Genomic DNA, 16,435 nt, shown 5'->3' with positions numbered 1-16,435 from the left:
TTACTGCGAGGAGAAGGATCCTGGAGTTTCTGATTGCAGATTTCACTTCAGGTATTTTGCATTATACAGCTTTTTAAAGTAGATGGGACTCGAACCATTAGAACTAGAATTAATTTAGATTTTTACACCTTATTTAGTTGTTTATTCTCATTGTTCAAGAGTGAAGTTTGATTTGAAGCCATATCTTTATCCTCATTTGCCTGTATGTGAAGTCCATCTACATACAAGGACCCACCTTATCTTAAAGACCTCATATCATCCCAGTAGAGCGCTTTACTCTCAGACTGCTGGCTTGTGTTGTTTCTGGGGTAGAATGGGAAACAGAGCCCTCAGAGGTTAAAAGTGAGTTTTTCCTCCTCACTGTCACCAAGCACTTGCTTATAGGGAGTCATCTGATTGTTGGGGTTTCCTCTGTATTATTCTGGGCTCTTTGCCTTACATATGAAGCCCCTTGAGGCAACTGATGTTGTGATTTAGTACTATGTAAATAAAATGTAAAATAATAGAACATTTTTTTAAACCCATGTAATCATAAAAAGTTGCCTGTGTATGGGTAACTGCAAAGGTTATTTGGTGCGTCACTCATCATTTTTGAAGCACTGTTTCCTCAATAGTTAGTCAGGAGAGGGACAAGTTTCCACCTGTGTGATGTCTCGGAGCACTCAGTGATGTCATGGAAACGATACAGCTCAAGACAGGGTTTTCTTAGTCACCACCACCGAAAATGAAGTGACCTCATTTGCAAGTCCAGGTGATGTGGAAATAAGTGCCACTCCTACCCAAAGTGCAGTGTGAACAAGCTCACTGACAGTGTGTGGGCTGCAAACACTCTCGGAGGAAAACAAATTATTTTGACCCAGTCTATAGTTTGGGATGATAATGAACAACTTTTCTAAATCCATTGTAAGATGCCAGTGTTGAGTCTCTGCAGAAAACGGCTAAATTAGGTGCCAGTATATAGAAGAGGGTGCCACGTGGACACCAGGTCATTTCACCCAGTTAGGAACCTTCCTAAGCCAAAAAAAGATGATTCCACTTCACCCCACATGCTGACAGGGCCAGTCTGAGATGACAATAGAGTGGGGAAAAGGGAACACAGACATCTACAATAAATGCGCTTTAAAGTTTGACAAGCATGTTGAATGTCATGACTTGGACTGGATTTTGGGTGATGAGCGAATGCCTCATGTGGTCCCGTAGCAGGAATTAGCTGTTAAGACCTCAAATATTCTCAAGATTCCTGTATTATCTTTTGATTTGTGTGACAAATGTGATTTTTTTTCTCCCATTACTGCTGTGCCTGTTTCCCATAATAATGACGGTGACATACCTCCAAAAGTGATGCCCTCGCTCTCTTTTTTATTGGAGCACTAAAATCGGCGTCTTGAAGAAGTGCTATTAAACTGGCATCTTACAGGGATGAGATAAAGAATTGAACTTTTTTATGAGGGGGGGAAATATGTCTATGATTTAATGAACTATAGCATAGCAGGGTGAGAGAGCCTCAGAGCAGGAAAAGGTCAAGTCAGGAGGTGGAAGTAGGAAAAGTAAGAACAATGTTGAGATTAAGGGCTTCTCGTTGTCCAGCTGTAGTCCGTAATTACTCACGTATCAGGTTCTGTTGTGAGATCTGCTGATATTTAGACTAGAATGCCTTTTTTGCTTCTATTCAATTAAGTTGGTTCGCCTTGGTTTGGTTCGTGCTGGCTCCTAGTAGATAAGAGTGCATTACAGAAAGCTTCATGTAATGCAATAATGCATCCTGAGCAGAGCATTATAGAGCAAAATGACACTGTGGACAACTGCAGCGGCGATAAATGAGCCCACACAGAGGGCTGTGCAGTAATCTCAAGTAAATGTGTAAAACAAACAGGACAGCATGTATTTTGTATGGATGTACTGTGATTATATAAGTGCATTTTTTTTACTTGTTGCTGCTGCTGTGTGTCCGAGCAGGTGGGAAGACTCCACTGCAGAACTTCCTCGGGATTGCAGAACAGCACATGGGGCCTAATAACGGGGTGAGCACACACTCGATTTGTACGTCGTCACGTGAAACATAAACGGCAATCAGCACTGTGACTGTCATTGCTGTTTTCAGGGAAATTTCCCACCTTCTAGTGTTAGCGTTACCCCGCCCCCAACTCGATCGCCTCCTCTTTGGATGGTCAGGCAGTGTATGAATCCCGACTGTCGAGTCGACCGTGTCAACAGCAGAGGCTCCAAACCGCTCTCAGATATTGATTATGTTTTTTTAATTTGTTTCTGCTGCCGAGCACCCATGACTCATACCTCCCTGCTTCTCCTATTTGTGTATTCTGGCTCTTCACTCGCTTCCTCTCGCTGTCGCCTCTGCACATCATCATCCACACACACACACACACCCAAAAAAAAAAATTTAATTTGCCATTAAGTTATTTTGGGCAACAGATAAAATTGGTGCACAGACAATGAATGTATCCTGAGCTTGTGGCTTCGCACTGCAAAGACCTGCAAAGCAAAATCGTCTATTTTGCCAAACCGTAAACTTTAAAGAGGCACTCTGTCTTCTGTTTCACAACTCTTTGGTGGCCCGTAGCAGGAATGGGGGTTCCTACTTTTGACAGGTTTAGTCATGCGTCACACCGAGATAGTTATTAATGCAGCAAACCAGCCGCTGTAATGATGAATAGTGAAATAAGAAACCGCTTTATCAATTTTTTCACAACTTCTGGCTTGAGCTCGACTCCTTCAAAGAGTTGTTAAAAAATGCCAGTAGGTAAAAGGAAAGCCTTGAAATCTCTACAGAGCAGAGAATAGCAGAGAAAGTGAGTCTGAAAAGCCTCTGGTATTGATTAATAGTCCTTTGCATTCCCGCGAACAGAGTCGTTTCTCTACAGCTGTAAAAGCTTCACTATCTTTAATATGGCGACATGTTATAGCTGGATCTTTTTTTTGTAAATTCATGTTATTCACGCCTTACTTTGCCCAGGCTCTGGTGACCCAGATGTCGTCCCCCGTGGTGACGAACCCCGCCGCGCTGACCGCCGAGGAATACTTCAACCCCAGCTCGACGACCACTCAGAGGGATATCGGCCACCCGTGCCAGCTCACAACCAAGACACAGAGGTGACACATGCCCACGGAAAAAGAAACAAAAAAACAAACCAAACATTCAGCCATGCGTAGAGCACAGTCGCCCTGAGTCGCAGAGTCGTTGTCAGAGCTGACAAAATGATGGACAGAGAAGAGCCCAGAGGAAAATCGTCCGTCCGCAGCAGCTGACCGCCGAGCTTCTGAGGTGAAAGGCAGTCAGATGACGGCGGCAGACAAACACTCAGGTTTTTACAAAGCTAGTGGAGAGTCGAGCAATTAGTGGGTTTCTGCAGTCGATCACTCAGCTCTGGCTCGATGACTCATGGCACATCATCTTCGCTCCAGCGTATTAACAAATGGAACAAAACAAATGAAAGAAGGCTTTCTGTGTCGCTCAGGGAGAAAAAGCAAAAATCAAAAGAAGTGAAAATATGAACTCAATGAGGAAAGTAAAAGCAAATAAAAGAATGATCTGTTGAATGAGTGTTCAGGTGTTTTTGTAACATAGCTGATGTTATTCCGCTGCCCACAAATCCGGGTTGTTGCTCTGTGTTTTGGGTCTTTCGGACATTTCCAGTACCATCGTTCTTCAGCGGGTAATGAAAAGTTGCTGGACATCGGGAGGACGACAGGTCTGAGGTTGTAGAGCTGCCTCTCAATCTTGTGTTCATTCATTGGACAAATTAGAATATGAGAATCGATCGGCCTCGGTTTGAGAACGACTCAGCAGCTTGTGGACAGCCACTGTTAGCTGATGTGATCAATGTCTTTGTGCAGCTTCCTCCAGGCAAACATTTAACTGTCTGAGCAAGAGCATAAATTGCTTCAATTATGCTTTAGTCAGAAATGTATTTGCTTATATTTATTAATTAACTCTTTCTTCCTGCCTTCTTTCTTTTCCCATATGTGTGCTTGTTCCCAGGTTTAAAGCTAAGTTGTGGCTGTGTGAGTCCCACCCTCTTTCCCTGGCAGAACAAGTGGTGCCTATCATCGATCTCATGGCGATCTCGAACGCCCTGTTCGCTAAGCTGCGTGACTTCATCACTCTGCGTTTGCCGCCTGGCTTCCCTGTCAAGATTGGTGAGCGCTGCGAGATTGAGACGGATGATGGGAGGGGGCTAAGATGTTGGCTGTTTAACTAAAGGGGGAGGGCACAGTTATGGAAAGGTTGGAAAATGGACACAAAGATTAATGGAAAGTTAAGACATGTAGAGAAAGGATGTCAAAAAATGACCAAATTACTTATAAGATGTATCAATCATAAAAACAGAATAATTGATATAAAGGACATGTGTGTTATTGGAGGATGGGGGTGAAATTTCTCTCCTGTCCTTGCAGAGATCCCTCTTTACCACATCCTGAATGCCAGGATCACCTTTAGTAACCTGAATGGCTGTGAGGAGGGAGCCGGTGTCCGTGCTGACAACGAAGTGGTGGTGGAGGGCGAAAGACAGAGGGACACCCCGAGGACAGACACCCCTTCTCCGGGCAGCGACTCCTCCAGCGTCTCCAGCTCTAGTTCCACCAGTAAGCGCCTCAGCTGTAGAAGCTTTTTCTTTTACTGGTCCACAAAAAAATGTTATATTCTTTTTAAACATCAGTGTAATTTATTATATGTATATTTTATGTTAATAATGTAAGTCTGCAAAATATTGTCACCAAATCGTTGAACTAAATTGAGGCAAGTACACCACATGCCCCCTTTTAGACACACCCCTGCGTGCTGCAGGTATCCCTGCAGCAGAACATGTAATCCTGCAGCAAGTTATCAGATTTAAAGATCATAACAAACTAAAGTCATTGGTTTATCTGCATAGAGACATATTTTACTTTAATGTCTGTAGTTTTATTGGACAGCATATAAAATGGATGTAACTACCATGACGCAACTCTCTCGAGTCTCCTATAGATGTCTTCTAGATGAGCATTTAGTTTTTTATTCAATATGATCGAAAACAAGTGACTGAACCCATAAACTCATCAGGAAAGTGTTTGCAGAGGTCAGGGCACAAAGCTGTTTTCGCCTAAACTTCTATAGTAGTGGACGGTTTTTTTGCAACCACAGCTGTCGCCATCTGGTGGCCTTTAGATAGAGTGCAGGTTTTCAGGTGTGTATGCATTGGCTTCATTGTTCCAACCCAGAAGCTGTGAGTTATACTCCTGCTGCGTAAGGCAAACAGCAGTGGTGACTAATACAGCCACACTCCTGACTTTGAACCTAAAAAAACATCCAGTCCAATGCATCTGACATAGAAACCGCCTGCCTGTACTTTGCTATTTCTGGCAATGGGATACAACACCTCTGACTAACCAGTGTTTGCTGGGTGTTAATTACAAATACTCTAATTATACACTTTGGAAATTTCAGCAAATACACATTATTGTGCAAAGGTCTTGAGGCAATCCTCATGTCTTGATATGTTTCTAGGAAAATGGGAAGTAGGTGCAGCGATTTGCATGGACACGTGCACGAAAAGGACAACAGAGTTTTTACAATTCCAACAAACTTCAAAGTCAATATTTGCTGTGACCACCTTTATTCTTCAACACAGCCTGAACTCTCTTAGGAAGGTTTCTTTACGTAGTCTTCAGGAATAGTTCTCCAGGCTTCTTGCCGGACATTTAAAGCTCTTTTCTGTGAAGATGATCCCACACTCTGTTAGTAACATTGAGGTCTGGGCTTTGGGAGGCCAGTGTATGATCAACAGTGTTCCATTGTGTGTTTTTCTACCCAGGTATGATTTTACTGCATTGGAAGTGTGTTTGGGATCAGTGTTGGGGAGTAACGGAATACATGTGTACCGCCGTTACGTATTCAGAATACAAAATATGAGTAACTGTATTCCGTTACAGTTACCGTGGTGGTATTCAGAATACAGTTACTTTGGTGAAATAAATGGATTACACGGCGGTACTTCCGTGTTTCATATTGTCGCGGTCAGGACTGTTTGGGTTTGTTTGACAGCTACGTTCTGTTGTTCCAGGCGGCAGCGTTACGGTTGCCATGGTTACAGGGTGACGCGCTCTCTCTCTCGTGTTTTCTGGGTGAGAGAGCGCTTTTGTTGTTGTTGTTGTGCTAGCTAAAGGCAGAATGCTACAGGCATAGCTCTAAAGCATGTAGCCTGATGGGCAGTGTAGTCCGTGCTGCAGGCAGAATGGACTACCATACACGTTATGTGTCTGTGAGCGAGGAGGAGAGAAAGGAAAAGGCCGAGCTGTCACGGGCAAAAAACGGGAGCTGGAAGCATGTAAATATAATAATAACCACTGCAGCCAAGAAGAGTGCCTGACGAGCCCAGCTGTAAGTAAGCTATTAAGACTCAACTGTACACTGTGTTCGTGTTTTCTCCGGAAAAAAATAAGTTCCGTTGGACAGCCTTTCAACGCCTCTCTGTCTCTGGCAAGCAAAGTTGACCCAGACAACAAAGTAAAGCTAGTTTTCGACCAGCCCGACAGGGAACACGTGATTAGCCAGAGGTCCCTTTACTACGTTTGGAGCCGCGGACCTTCAGTAACAGTAATAAATCACAGCAATAGGACATTCACGTATGATAATATATTAAGTATTCCAAAGTATTCAGAATACGTTACTCTCATTGAGTAACGTGTGGAATAATCGTTACAGAATACATTTTGGGGCATGTATTCTGTATTCTGTAATGGAATACATTTTAAAAGTAACCTTCCCAACACTGTTTGGGATCACCTTCATGCTGAAAAAAAATGAGGCTATGCCAGTCAAATGCTTTTTGAAAGAATCCCAACATGACTGAAATGAATCTCCAGATTATGACAGAGGCTCCACCATGTTTTACAGATGTGCGATACCTCTTTCCCGATCTTTTTCATACGTACTGATGATGATTTGAAGCAAACATTTCAAATGTGGGTTCATCACTCCATAAGACCTGTTGCCACTGATTCTAAGTGTAATTTAGCATACCTCAGCTTTTTCTTCCCACTGAGACCAGTCTCCTAGTAACAAAGTGTCTAATGTTACAATATAAAATTAGTTCTTATTGACTGTTTTGTGTAGACACAACACTGGTTCATACTTTGAGTTTTTGAGTTTGAATGATTCATTGGTGAATATTTAGTGGCTAATGTCTCTGAAAATAGTCCGGTGCAAAATGAGTGAAAATGCAGCCAAAGAAAAACTGAAAGACCTTTGGAAAAAGGGAACTACGACTTATACAAAGTACACTTTATTACAGGCTTTGGGTCAGTAGACTGAGGTTTTGCCTCATTAGGTGACAAATGTAAATCTGCAAATATGAACTGTTACCTATCAGATTTGTCTGCTTTCTCCCAAACCTCTGCTGAGTGACAGGCTGACACTTATAAATTTGTGCAATATCTGTTAATTCAGGGGTTTAAGTCTCCTCGTGCTTTCTTTTACTCAGAAAAAAAACCTCTTGTGTTTTTCTTTTTCCGCTCCTCTCCTTTAGCCTCCTTTACTGCCAGATAACACTCCTTCCCATCTCTTGCCCTTTGCCTTCCCCCCCTGTGTGCTGCAGTGTCCTGTCGAGCCAGCGAGATTCCCCCGTGTGTGTTTGAGGCCCCACCTGGATACACCATGCTAGGAGGCAAACAGAGAGACAGCATGAGGGAGGAGGAGGAGGATCTGCTGCAGTTTGCCATACAGCAGAGCCTGCTGGAGGCTGGCTCCGAATACGATCAGGTGGCTTCAATGTGAAACTCTTGAGAGATCATCTTTTCTCCTCTGCAGACAGCTTAAATCAGTGCTTAACTGGCTATTAGCTAAATCAAACTGCTTCATACGTTTAGCTCAGGCTACACATGCACAGTTAGCAATGATCCAGATAGCATAGTCATTTAAAAAGCAAATTGCCCCTGAGACAAAACTAGACTACAGGAGGGCTCCTATTTCTAACTGAAGACTCTTAGTCTAGCTGGCTTTTTTGACAGTTACATTGGCAGTCATCATCAGGTTGGAAGCTAAGATTAGCTTCCTAAAAAATGAATCTTACACTTCATCATTTCTGATGGTGCTGTAGAGGTTGGAGTGTATTCCCCGCATCCTATAAAGAGCAGCTGATTGTAGCCTACACATAGTGAAAGAACCTGTGTCAGCATACTGGAAATGCTACACTGTGGATGAGCTGAACATATATCTGTTTAAATCAAGCCCACAGACTAGCTAATGGATGACTTGGATGATGCTTAGGCAGTGCAGTTGCACGTTATGAACACACCGGATGACTGACAATCCTCACAAGTTCATAATTTGTTAATTTATACAAAACAGTAAAAAATTTTATTCATATGAGATGCTCAAATTCATGTACCATAAATTCTTACTGTTCTCTATCATTGGGTTGCCCAAATTGTACCAAGGGCTCAAAAAGTGTACCCTACACCATTGCACCATGAGTAGCTGGAGCCATTGTTGTCCAGTACTGTGTGTTCAGAGATGCTCTTCTGTGTCCTTTGGTGCCTTTCAATCAGCTAGCTCAAAGCAGTCAGGACATAAACAAGGCATTTTTACCCAAATCTCAGACCATTCTCTTTAAACAGCAGAGATGTTTGTGTGGGAAAATCCCAGCAGATGAGCAGTTTCTGAAACGCTCAGACCAGCATGTCTCACACCATCAACAATGACACATTTAAAGTTCCTTAAATCATCTTTCTTCCTCATTCTAATGCTCAATTTAAACTTCAGTGGATCATCTCGGCCGTGTCTGCCCAAATTCAGTTGCGACCATGTGATCGGCTGATGACACATTTGCATTAAGAAGCACTTGTGTGCATGTATATCTTTAGCAGCCTGTGAGGTGCATCTCTGCTGCAGAGAGATTCTGTCCAGATGAAACAATAGAAAATAACTCTCATGCTCTCATGAAAGGTTCGCCAAAATGCAAACTGATGTTTTGCAATGTATCTTGTTATGTGTTTCAAACATGTTAAATCTGATATGTCACACAAATTCTGTGTCTGTTTAAACAGTAGACGGTGGAGATGCGGCTTTTCCATACTAATATGGTGCTGACGCGTTACTGTAATTAATGGCAGCGGAGTATGACATATCTGTGTGTATATTTCTATGAACAGGCACAGGTAGCAAATGTGGAAAGTATTCTCCCTGCTTTTGAAATATACAGCGCAAATGGCAGCAATAAATTTAACCATAAGTCAAGCAAGACCAGACAAATATACTCGGTGAAGTAGGGAAAAAGTGAGCTGTTTTGAAAACAAAAAAACAATCAGTGCTGAAGTAAAATCAGTAAGTAGAATAAATTGGCTCTGATGTGTGGCGCACACTGCCTCAGGATCGGCGCTGTTTAAAATCCCAGAGATCCTCGGTCCTGATAGCCCTTGGCCTTCTTCCAGACGTTACAGAAAGTGAGGTATAAATAGGCTCTGTGAGACAGGTCAGAGAACATCCTCTGAGTTTTCTTAGCTGAAATACACAAGAGGAAGGAGCAGAGGAGGCAAGGGCACGGTTGCGGCTTAGGTTTTGTGCTGCAGTTTGTGCTCTCGTCTCCAGCAGCCTGTCGTACCGAGCGCTTCCACCGCTGCGCTGCCGAGAAAGGTGACACTTTTAATTACTGCTCTAATACCGAAGCAGGACAGGTGCTAAAGGATCGCACCGCCGACACGCCGTGTTTTACAGAATTCACTGCTGTACAAATCTAGCTTACACTGTATCCTGTCATCTTCTAAAAGAAACGCTTTTGTTCACAGCTTCCATATATTTCTGTGACAGTGTGAAGCTGAATTTGAAACTTGAAAGTCTATTTAAAGTTAAAGCCTCGGAGATTTCCTTGTTTTACCCTATCCCCACATTTGATGATTAGCAGTGTTTTGTTTTTTTCACCAAAAAGCAGCAATGGACAAAGAGATGTGTTCACACGGTGAACAGAAAGGCCCGAGCCAACCAGGGGTTTAAATCCAGAGTTTTCTAAGTGTGAGGCGACAGTGCTAACCACTGCACCACCATGCCCAGTCCTGACTTAAACAGCAAAAAGTAAAGTGTAATTGCATTCAGCTCCAAATATTGACATTTAATCTTTCTTTTTTTCTTCTTCTTTTATTTTGGGTGGGTGTGAAGGGGTGTAGTGGGAGGGGTTAGAAGTGCAGACAATGTGACTGTTAAAAGCAGCAGGTTGAATTGTGAAGTGTACAGCGCTCAGATCCAGCCACATGCTGCAAAACTGATGGATGATGACGACCCAAAAGCGACCCGAGAGTTTCTCAAGGCAAAGAAATGGGATGTTCTTTAATGGTCGAGTTAGTCACCTGATTGCAACTCAACACAACATGGTTTTCATTTATTAATAGCAAAACTGAATGCAGGAAGACCCACAAACAAGCAGCAGCTGAAGGTCGTTGCAGTAAAAGCCTTGCATCCAAGTATTAAGTATAATATATATTTCCCATTATTTTAGCTTGTCCAGTTAGTTTCAGGCCTCCAAAAATGGGGGAGTTTGTATAAAAATTATGTAATTCCCAAATGATCAATGCAAAATTTATGTAAAACCTTTTGAATTAAAACTGAATGTCTGCACTTCAGTGACATGTTGATTGATTCCAACACTTCCGCTGTGGTGGTGCACAGAGGCAAAATACTAAAACAAACTAGAACAAGGCCCGAGTTACTCAAGACACGTCATATCCTGATGACACCTCTCTGACCAGTCGGCCTCCAGGAGCAGGAAAATGATTAAACTCAGGCTGAGAGGGAGGGGTGTCACAGGAAGCAGGAAATACAGCGTTAAAGGTATTAAAACCAGATTTTAAGGAGAAATCCTCAAGATTAGGTAAGAATGCAGAAACCAGCTGAGAGCTCAAGTTTCAAATCTCTGATGATTATGATGGTTTATTTATTAATATATGCTTATATATGGCATGTGTGCATGTATTTTATGTGATGCCTAATATTTAACAAGTGCTTCTCATCTTTATTATTCACTGGTAGCATTAAAACTGTGCGTGGACTTGAGTAGGACCTCAGCCAGGATCGATCATTTAGTTTACGAGCAAGGCAGCTGGCTGTGTCCCTACCATACGTTAACAGGAAGCCACCTACAGGGAACGAGGATAAATTTGCTTTCCATGCACCGCTTCCTGCAGCGCTCCTTCACTGACTTCCTGTGCCGCCTTCTCTTTTGTGTGCCCAGGTGACCATCTGGGAGGCGCTGACCAACAGCAAGCCGGGGACTCACCCTCTGTCCTGCGACCCGAGTCGTGTCGAGAGGTCAGAATGAAAGCCTTTGTTTTATTTTGGGGGATTTTTAATGACACCCACGTGTTTGAGTTAAAGCTCTTTGTTATCGGGGACTTTGTTAGAAAGCGTCAGTGAATTAAAGAGAGCGGGACTTTCGTTGTCAGCAGCGAGGGGAAAAAAGCCCCCGCATAAATCTCCTTGAGTGTCAGGATGAAGGCGATTATATCCTGCCATCCCTCCACCGCATTGTCTCTGACTTCCTCTCAGCTCTCTTATGTGTTGTTAATCTTCAGTGTCTCGCACTCCTCTGTGAATTTTTTTTTCCTGTGGTTCTTTCCTCCCATACTTGACTTACATCCTGTATTCCTGTCCCATTCCCTGCTCTATTCTCTTATCCATCCTGCTATTCTCCCCCTCTCCTATCTGCTATCTGAGCTCCACTGTGTGTGTGTGTGTGTGTGTGTGTGTGTGTGTGTGTGTTTGCAGAGAGGGGGTGTTGGTGGGAGGATGAGAGAGTTGAGAGAGTTTCCTGCTTTCTCAGTTGACAGTGCTGTAGTTGACTTTAGCCTCTGTTATCTTTAGACAGCGTTTCTCTCTCTGGGTGCCTTCCCTGTTTGCAGATGAGTGGTTGGATGCACAGACTGTCCTATTCTCTTTTTCACCGCCTCCCCCCCAAGTCTTGCTGTAGCAGTGTTTACTCGAGCCAAAATTATAACCTGAGGGGAAAGTGTTGGACCTATAGACCGACACCAAGAGAAAGTTGCAAAGCTGTAAAAATAAGAATAGAATGCAATCTCATAAACCCAAATTTTACAGTAGAACACAGAAAACATGTCAGATATGGAAAAAAATAAGCTAACATCTCAGCAGAGTGGAGGCAGATTGGCTCAGTGGAAGTGGGACTGGTCACTAGAGCAGTGCTGTCGGCATCGAGTTTGACAGCGTGGGAAAGAGGAAGTGATGTAAATAACAGACCAGCAGTCAGACACCCAGGAAAGCAGGCGGATCATCCTTGATGAATTTAAGCATAAGTTTCATTTCTAAAGGGCACAGTGAGCTGTTCTCACGGTGATTTCTGGAAGTGTTCCTGAGGCCATGCAGTGTTTTCCACAACAGAATCATGCCTGTTTTAATGCAGTGCTGCCTGAGGGCCCAAAATTACGGGCCAGTACTGCTTTTCTGCCTTATCCAGAATTTTGGCAAATTGGTGAACGTCTTTACTCGTGAGAAACGCTGCCTGTCTTTTTATACCTAGTCATCTTACTGACCTGTTACCCAGTTAAACTAATCAGTTGCAAAACGTCCCTCCAGCTGTTTCTTTTTAGCATCACTTACTTCTTCTTTTTTGAGATGTGTTGCTGTGGGGCATCAAGTTTCACATGAGCTAATACTTTTCTAAAGCAATAAAATGTTTAACCGTTTGACATGTTTTCTGTGTTCCACTGTAAATAATGTTAGTATCTGTGAGATTTTCATGTCAGAGTCCCAAATTGTATTTTATTTGATGCTTTTTTTGGCATTGGGGTTGCAGAGAGAAATGCTTGACTATTAAACTAAATTTAGGGAAACCGTCTCCTCTCCCCAGAGGATCGACCTCATGATCCATTTCCACAGAGAGACTCTGGGCCCCGTGCAGAGAGTCAATTGACAAGTGTGTAGTGTCCTCAAAATGACTTAGCTGGAAAAAAAAAACCAGTGACAGCTAAAATGCTTGACTCCAGGCTTTCTGTGTCCATCTTTTATGTACAGTCTGTGGTAAAAACAGTTTTTTGTTTTTTTTTAGTATTTCGTGATGAACCGAGCACAGTTATGGGATCGCATGTCTCGCTGTGTCTCTTCTGAAGCCTTTGTCACAACTTCTTTTTAAATAAAGCGTTTACTAAGACTCCACGATGTAGTCTGCAGCTAAAGTGAGTCGATAATAGCTTTCTCCCACCGTTCATCAAATCTGCAGAATGACAGACGGTAATAAATGGAATCAGGACGAGACAGATCCAGGTTTAAGTTCCGGTGGAGCGTTAGATTAAAAGACAAAGTGTCACGATGAAAAGATAAACAGCAATCAGAGGAGATTCTCATAACCTGGCAACCCAGACCTCATTCATTATTAATGCCTTGTGACTCACAGTGAAAGCATTACTGACTTATCCTTATTATGAATGATGCCTACTTTGTGCCCACTGAGGAGGTTTTTAAACCCGTGTTTCCTCGCCCCTGTACGCAGCACCCCCCAGCACAAGCCCCGCCCCCCCACCAGCCTTTGCTCCACCCCCTCCAAGAAGAAGCCGACCACCTGCAGCTACGACGAGCAGCTGCGCATCGCCATGGAGATCTCAGCCCGGGAGCAACAGGAGGCGGAGCTTCGGCAGCAGCAGGAGGAAGAGGAGCTGCAGCGCATCATCCAGCTGTCACTCATGGAGAAATGAGCCCCTCACCCCACACCCTCCCTCTGAACCAGGCGGGCCTGCCAGGGTGGGGGGTCTGGACTGAGGGGAGGTGGGAGGAAAAGGGCAGAAGTGTCCAGTGAAATTTAAAAAGAAAACCGTCTTAGAGGTAACGTCTGACCTGGCCGTCCCTCCCCTCGCCTCAGCCAGACCCTTTTCCCGTGAAGCCATGAGGTGGTTACGTCTCCCCGGCTTCACACAGCCAGGGATGGACGCACGCCTCGTCTCTCTTCTGCCACATCGGCACTTTCTCGACCAGTGCCAGTTTACAACCAACGACACATCCGTGCGCGTGCATGTTTGTCTGTGCGTGCGTGTGCGTTTAAAACAAACCAGCTTAACGCACAGAAGGTCAATAAGGTCAACTAAACGGTTCCCCTAAATGTAGTGTGTCAGGCCAACTCACTGCTCCAGCACCTAATGCACACTCACCCCACGCTCCCGTCATCACTGAGCGCGTGTGGTTTTCAGTCCTGACTGCGTTGAAGAGCGCAGCGGCGTGGAGAACGCCTTCCTCATTTAAAGGCCGACAAATAATCAGACTTCCTCAGTTTTTAATGAAAATTTTTAAAATGATGGACTAATGTGTTTCTTCTTCTTCTCTCTTTTTTTTTTTGATTTGCACAAAATCCAGATGTACTGTACTTGTGGGTGAAGCACATATATGACTGTTAATGGGTGTTTCAGTTCGAGCACAAAGTTTAAAACAAAAAAAGAAACCCAGGCCGGGGTTTAGTTTTAAACCTTGACGCTGGGCTTTGCAAGGAGCACAGTAATGATGAGACTCCCAGATGAACACTAGGTGTGTACTAACTATACTGTATGTGAAGTAGAGCATTTATTAATAAAAACAGTAAGAGGAATAAAGGTCTGTGTGTGGATCGTGGGTTAGAGAAGAGTTTTCTCTGTAAATTTGCTTTTTCTCACCTTACATGAGCTGATGGTTGTTTTTGTTTTTTTTGTGCGTGTGTTTCTGTGCATTCTAATATTTCAGCATGGTCTGTATCCAGTGGAAGGGGCGGGGGTCTTTTGCGACCTACGGCAAGTTTCACTAAGCAAATTTTTTTTTTAAAAAGCTGGAAACTAAAACCCAGTGTAAAATCACCCCTCAAATGTTTTCTTAGAAATTGGCAGGGTGCAAATGTAGATGAGCTCTGAGGGACTTGTTTTTGTGTGGAGGATGACGAGAGCAGGGACACCTTATGCTCTCTGTTTTTTTTTAAATAAAGTGAGAAATGTAAAACTTTCACACTCCAGTATCAGCACAAACTGAGGATACCACCTTCTCTTTTCCTTCTGTAATTCATGGTTCTAAGCTTGCCCGGTTGGGTTAAGAAGTAAAAAAATGCTCCTTTTGTTTTTTACTTTTTGAAAAAATGTTGCAAAACATTAAAAAAGCACGGTGTTTTCATGACGTATGCTGGGAAGTGAATTGACATGATTTAAATAAAGGAAAATCTTTTTTTTTTTTTTGGAGAGCAATGTACAAGTGTGTTATTTGATGTTTTTTTCTTAAGCTTTTCAAATGCTCTGTAAATCCCTTGACACCCCCCCCCCCCCCACACACACGCGCTACAGTTCTTCCACTGTTAAGTTCGTTTCCGCGGTCCTCTCCAGTGGAGGATGGTGACAAAAGCAATTTATTTCACACGAGATTGGGGAATGCTGCGGCGTCTGTCAGCACCAGAGAGAGCTCATCTGTTTTTAGCAGCTGCCACCTTCATCATCGTCCCTGTGACATGGATTCCCAGAGCCGAAGAAGTCTGATCCAACTGGGTTGTTTTTTTGTTTTTTCTGGCTTTAGTTATTTTAGGCTTACAAGGGAGAAAAAAAAAGGAGGGCAGATTAGAGGCTGTAAAACCTCCAAGAAACAGCACTCAGGACAGAGAGAAAGAGGAAGAACCAGCAGTGTGCATTATGAAAAATACCAGGACTGTGGAAGGTACCGAGCTGCAAGCCTGTGTGAAACGAATTTGCAAAGAGCTGCTGATATGTCGCGTTCAGAGCATCAGTATGCAAAGAGGAAGGATGCCAATCTCAGCCTTTCTCCAGCCCCTCTTCTCTTCTGCTCCACTGATTTTTATTCCCTCTCCTCGTGATAAACACACACACACTCGTATTTTATTTGAAAATCCTTCTGCTGTGTCTGCTGAGGTGGATTTAATTGGTGAAAACGTCAGGGGATCTCAGCTTTTCCTCTTGATTCACTTAAACCACCAAAGAGTCTTTTGGTCTTCATATATGGAGCCTGTGAGTTTTGATGTCTTAGTTATCTCCAGCATCTTTTTTAAAAGCAGATTCAGTCCTTTAATGTCAGTCTGCGCTTCGTGTGTGTGTGTGTGTGTCTGTGTCTGTCTGTCTCTCTCTCAGCAGGGGCTCCGATGGCCTACATCTCAGTATTTAATTACCCACATGAAACAGTAGGTAAAATGTCAGCCTGAAATAAGCTGCGCTGAACACCGATGGAGATCATTTCCCACTGGAGTTGGCACTGACGTGCTTAAAGGATCGGTTAGTCGTAGTTAAAAACGAGAGGTAAAATGTCTTTCTATTAAGGACGTGCTTTTCAATCGTTAGAAAAGAGAAGCTTGGTAGTGGCAATACCCGATGTCATGAAATCCAGTTTTAATGTGTGGATCAGCCTGTCCAGCAGGTGGCGGTACATTTAAAAGCTGGCCTCATTTCTTCGCCTTACACGGAGTGGTGGTGGTGGTGACGGATATGTGGC

At 43.4% G+C, this 16,435-nt stretch overlaps 1 protein-coding gene across 3 annotated transcripts in view; it reads left to right on the top strand.

The window, feature by feature from the left end:
- The window catches only part of ankrd13b (ankyrin repeat domain 13B), a 43,394-nt gene extending 28,211 nt beyond the window's left edge, over nt 1-15,183 (top strand). For all 3 annotated transcript variants that reach the window (XM_039598166.1, XM_039598165.1, XM_031754619.2), the window contains exons 10-16: nt 1,957-2,021; nt 2,972-3,108; nt 3,998-4,155; nt 4,414-4,602; nt 7,593-7,756; nt 11,217-11,293; nt 13,488-15,183. In XM_039598166.1, the coding sequence (XP_039454100.1) occupies nt 1,957-2,021; nt 2,972-3,108; nt 3,998-4,155; nt 4,414-4,602; nt 7,593-7,756; nt 11,217-11,293; nt 13,488-13,689 (992 nt within the window). In that variant the 3' untranslated portion in view covers nt 13,690-15,183. The remainder of the gene's footprint in view (nt 1-1,956; nt 2,022-2,971; nt 3,109-3,997; nt 4,156-4,413; nt 4,603-7,592; nt 7,757-11,216; nt 11,294-13,487) is intronic.
- The last annotated feature ends 1,252 nt before the right edge of the window (nt 15,184-16,435 follow it).

Source organism: Oreochromis aureus, linkage group 14 (assembly GCF_013358895.1).
Source record: "Oreochromis aureus strain Israel breed Guangdong linkage group 14, ZZ_aureus, whole genome shotgun sequence".
NCBI lineage: Eukaryota > Metazoa > Chordata > Actinopteri > Cichliformes > Cichlidae > Oreochromis > Oreochromis aureus.
This window is presented reverse-complemented; position numbering and strand designations above follow the sequence as displayed.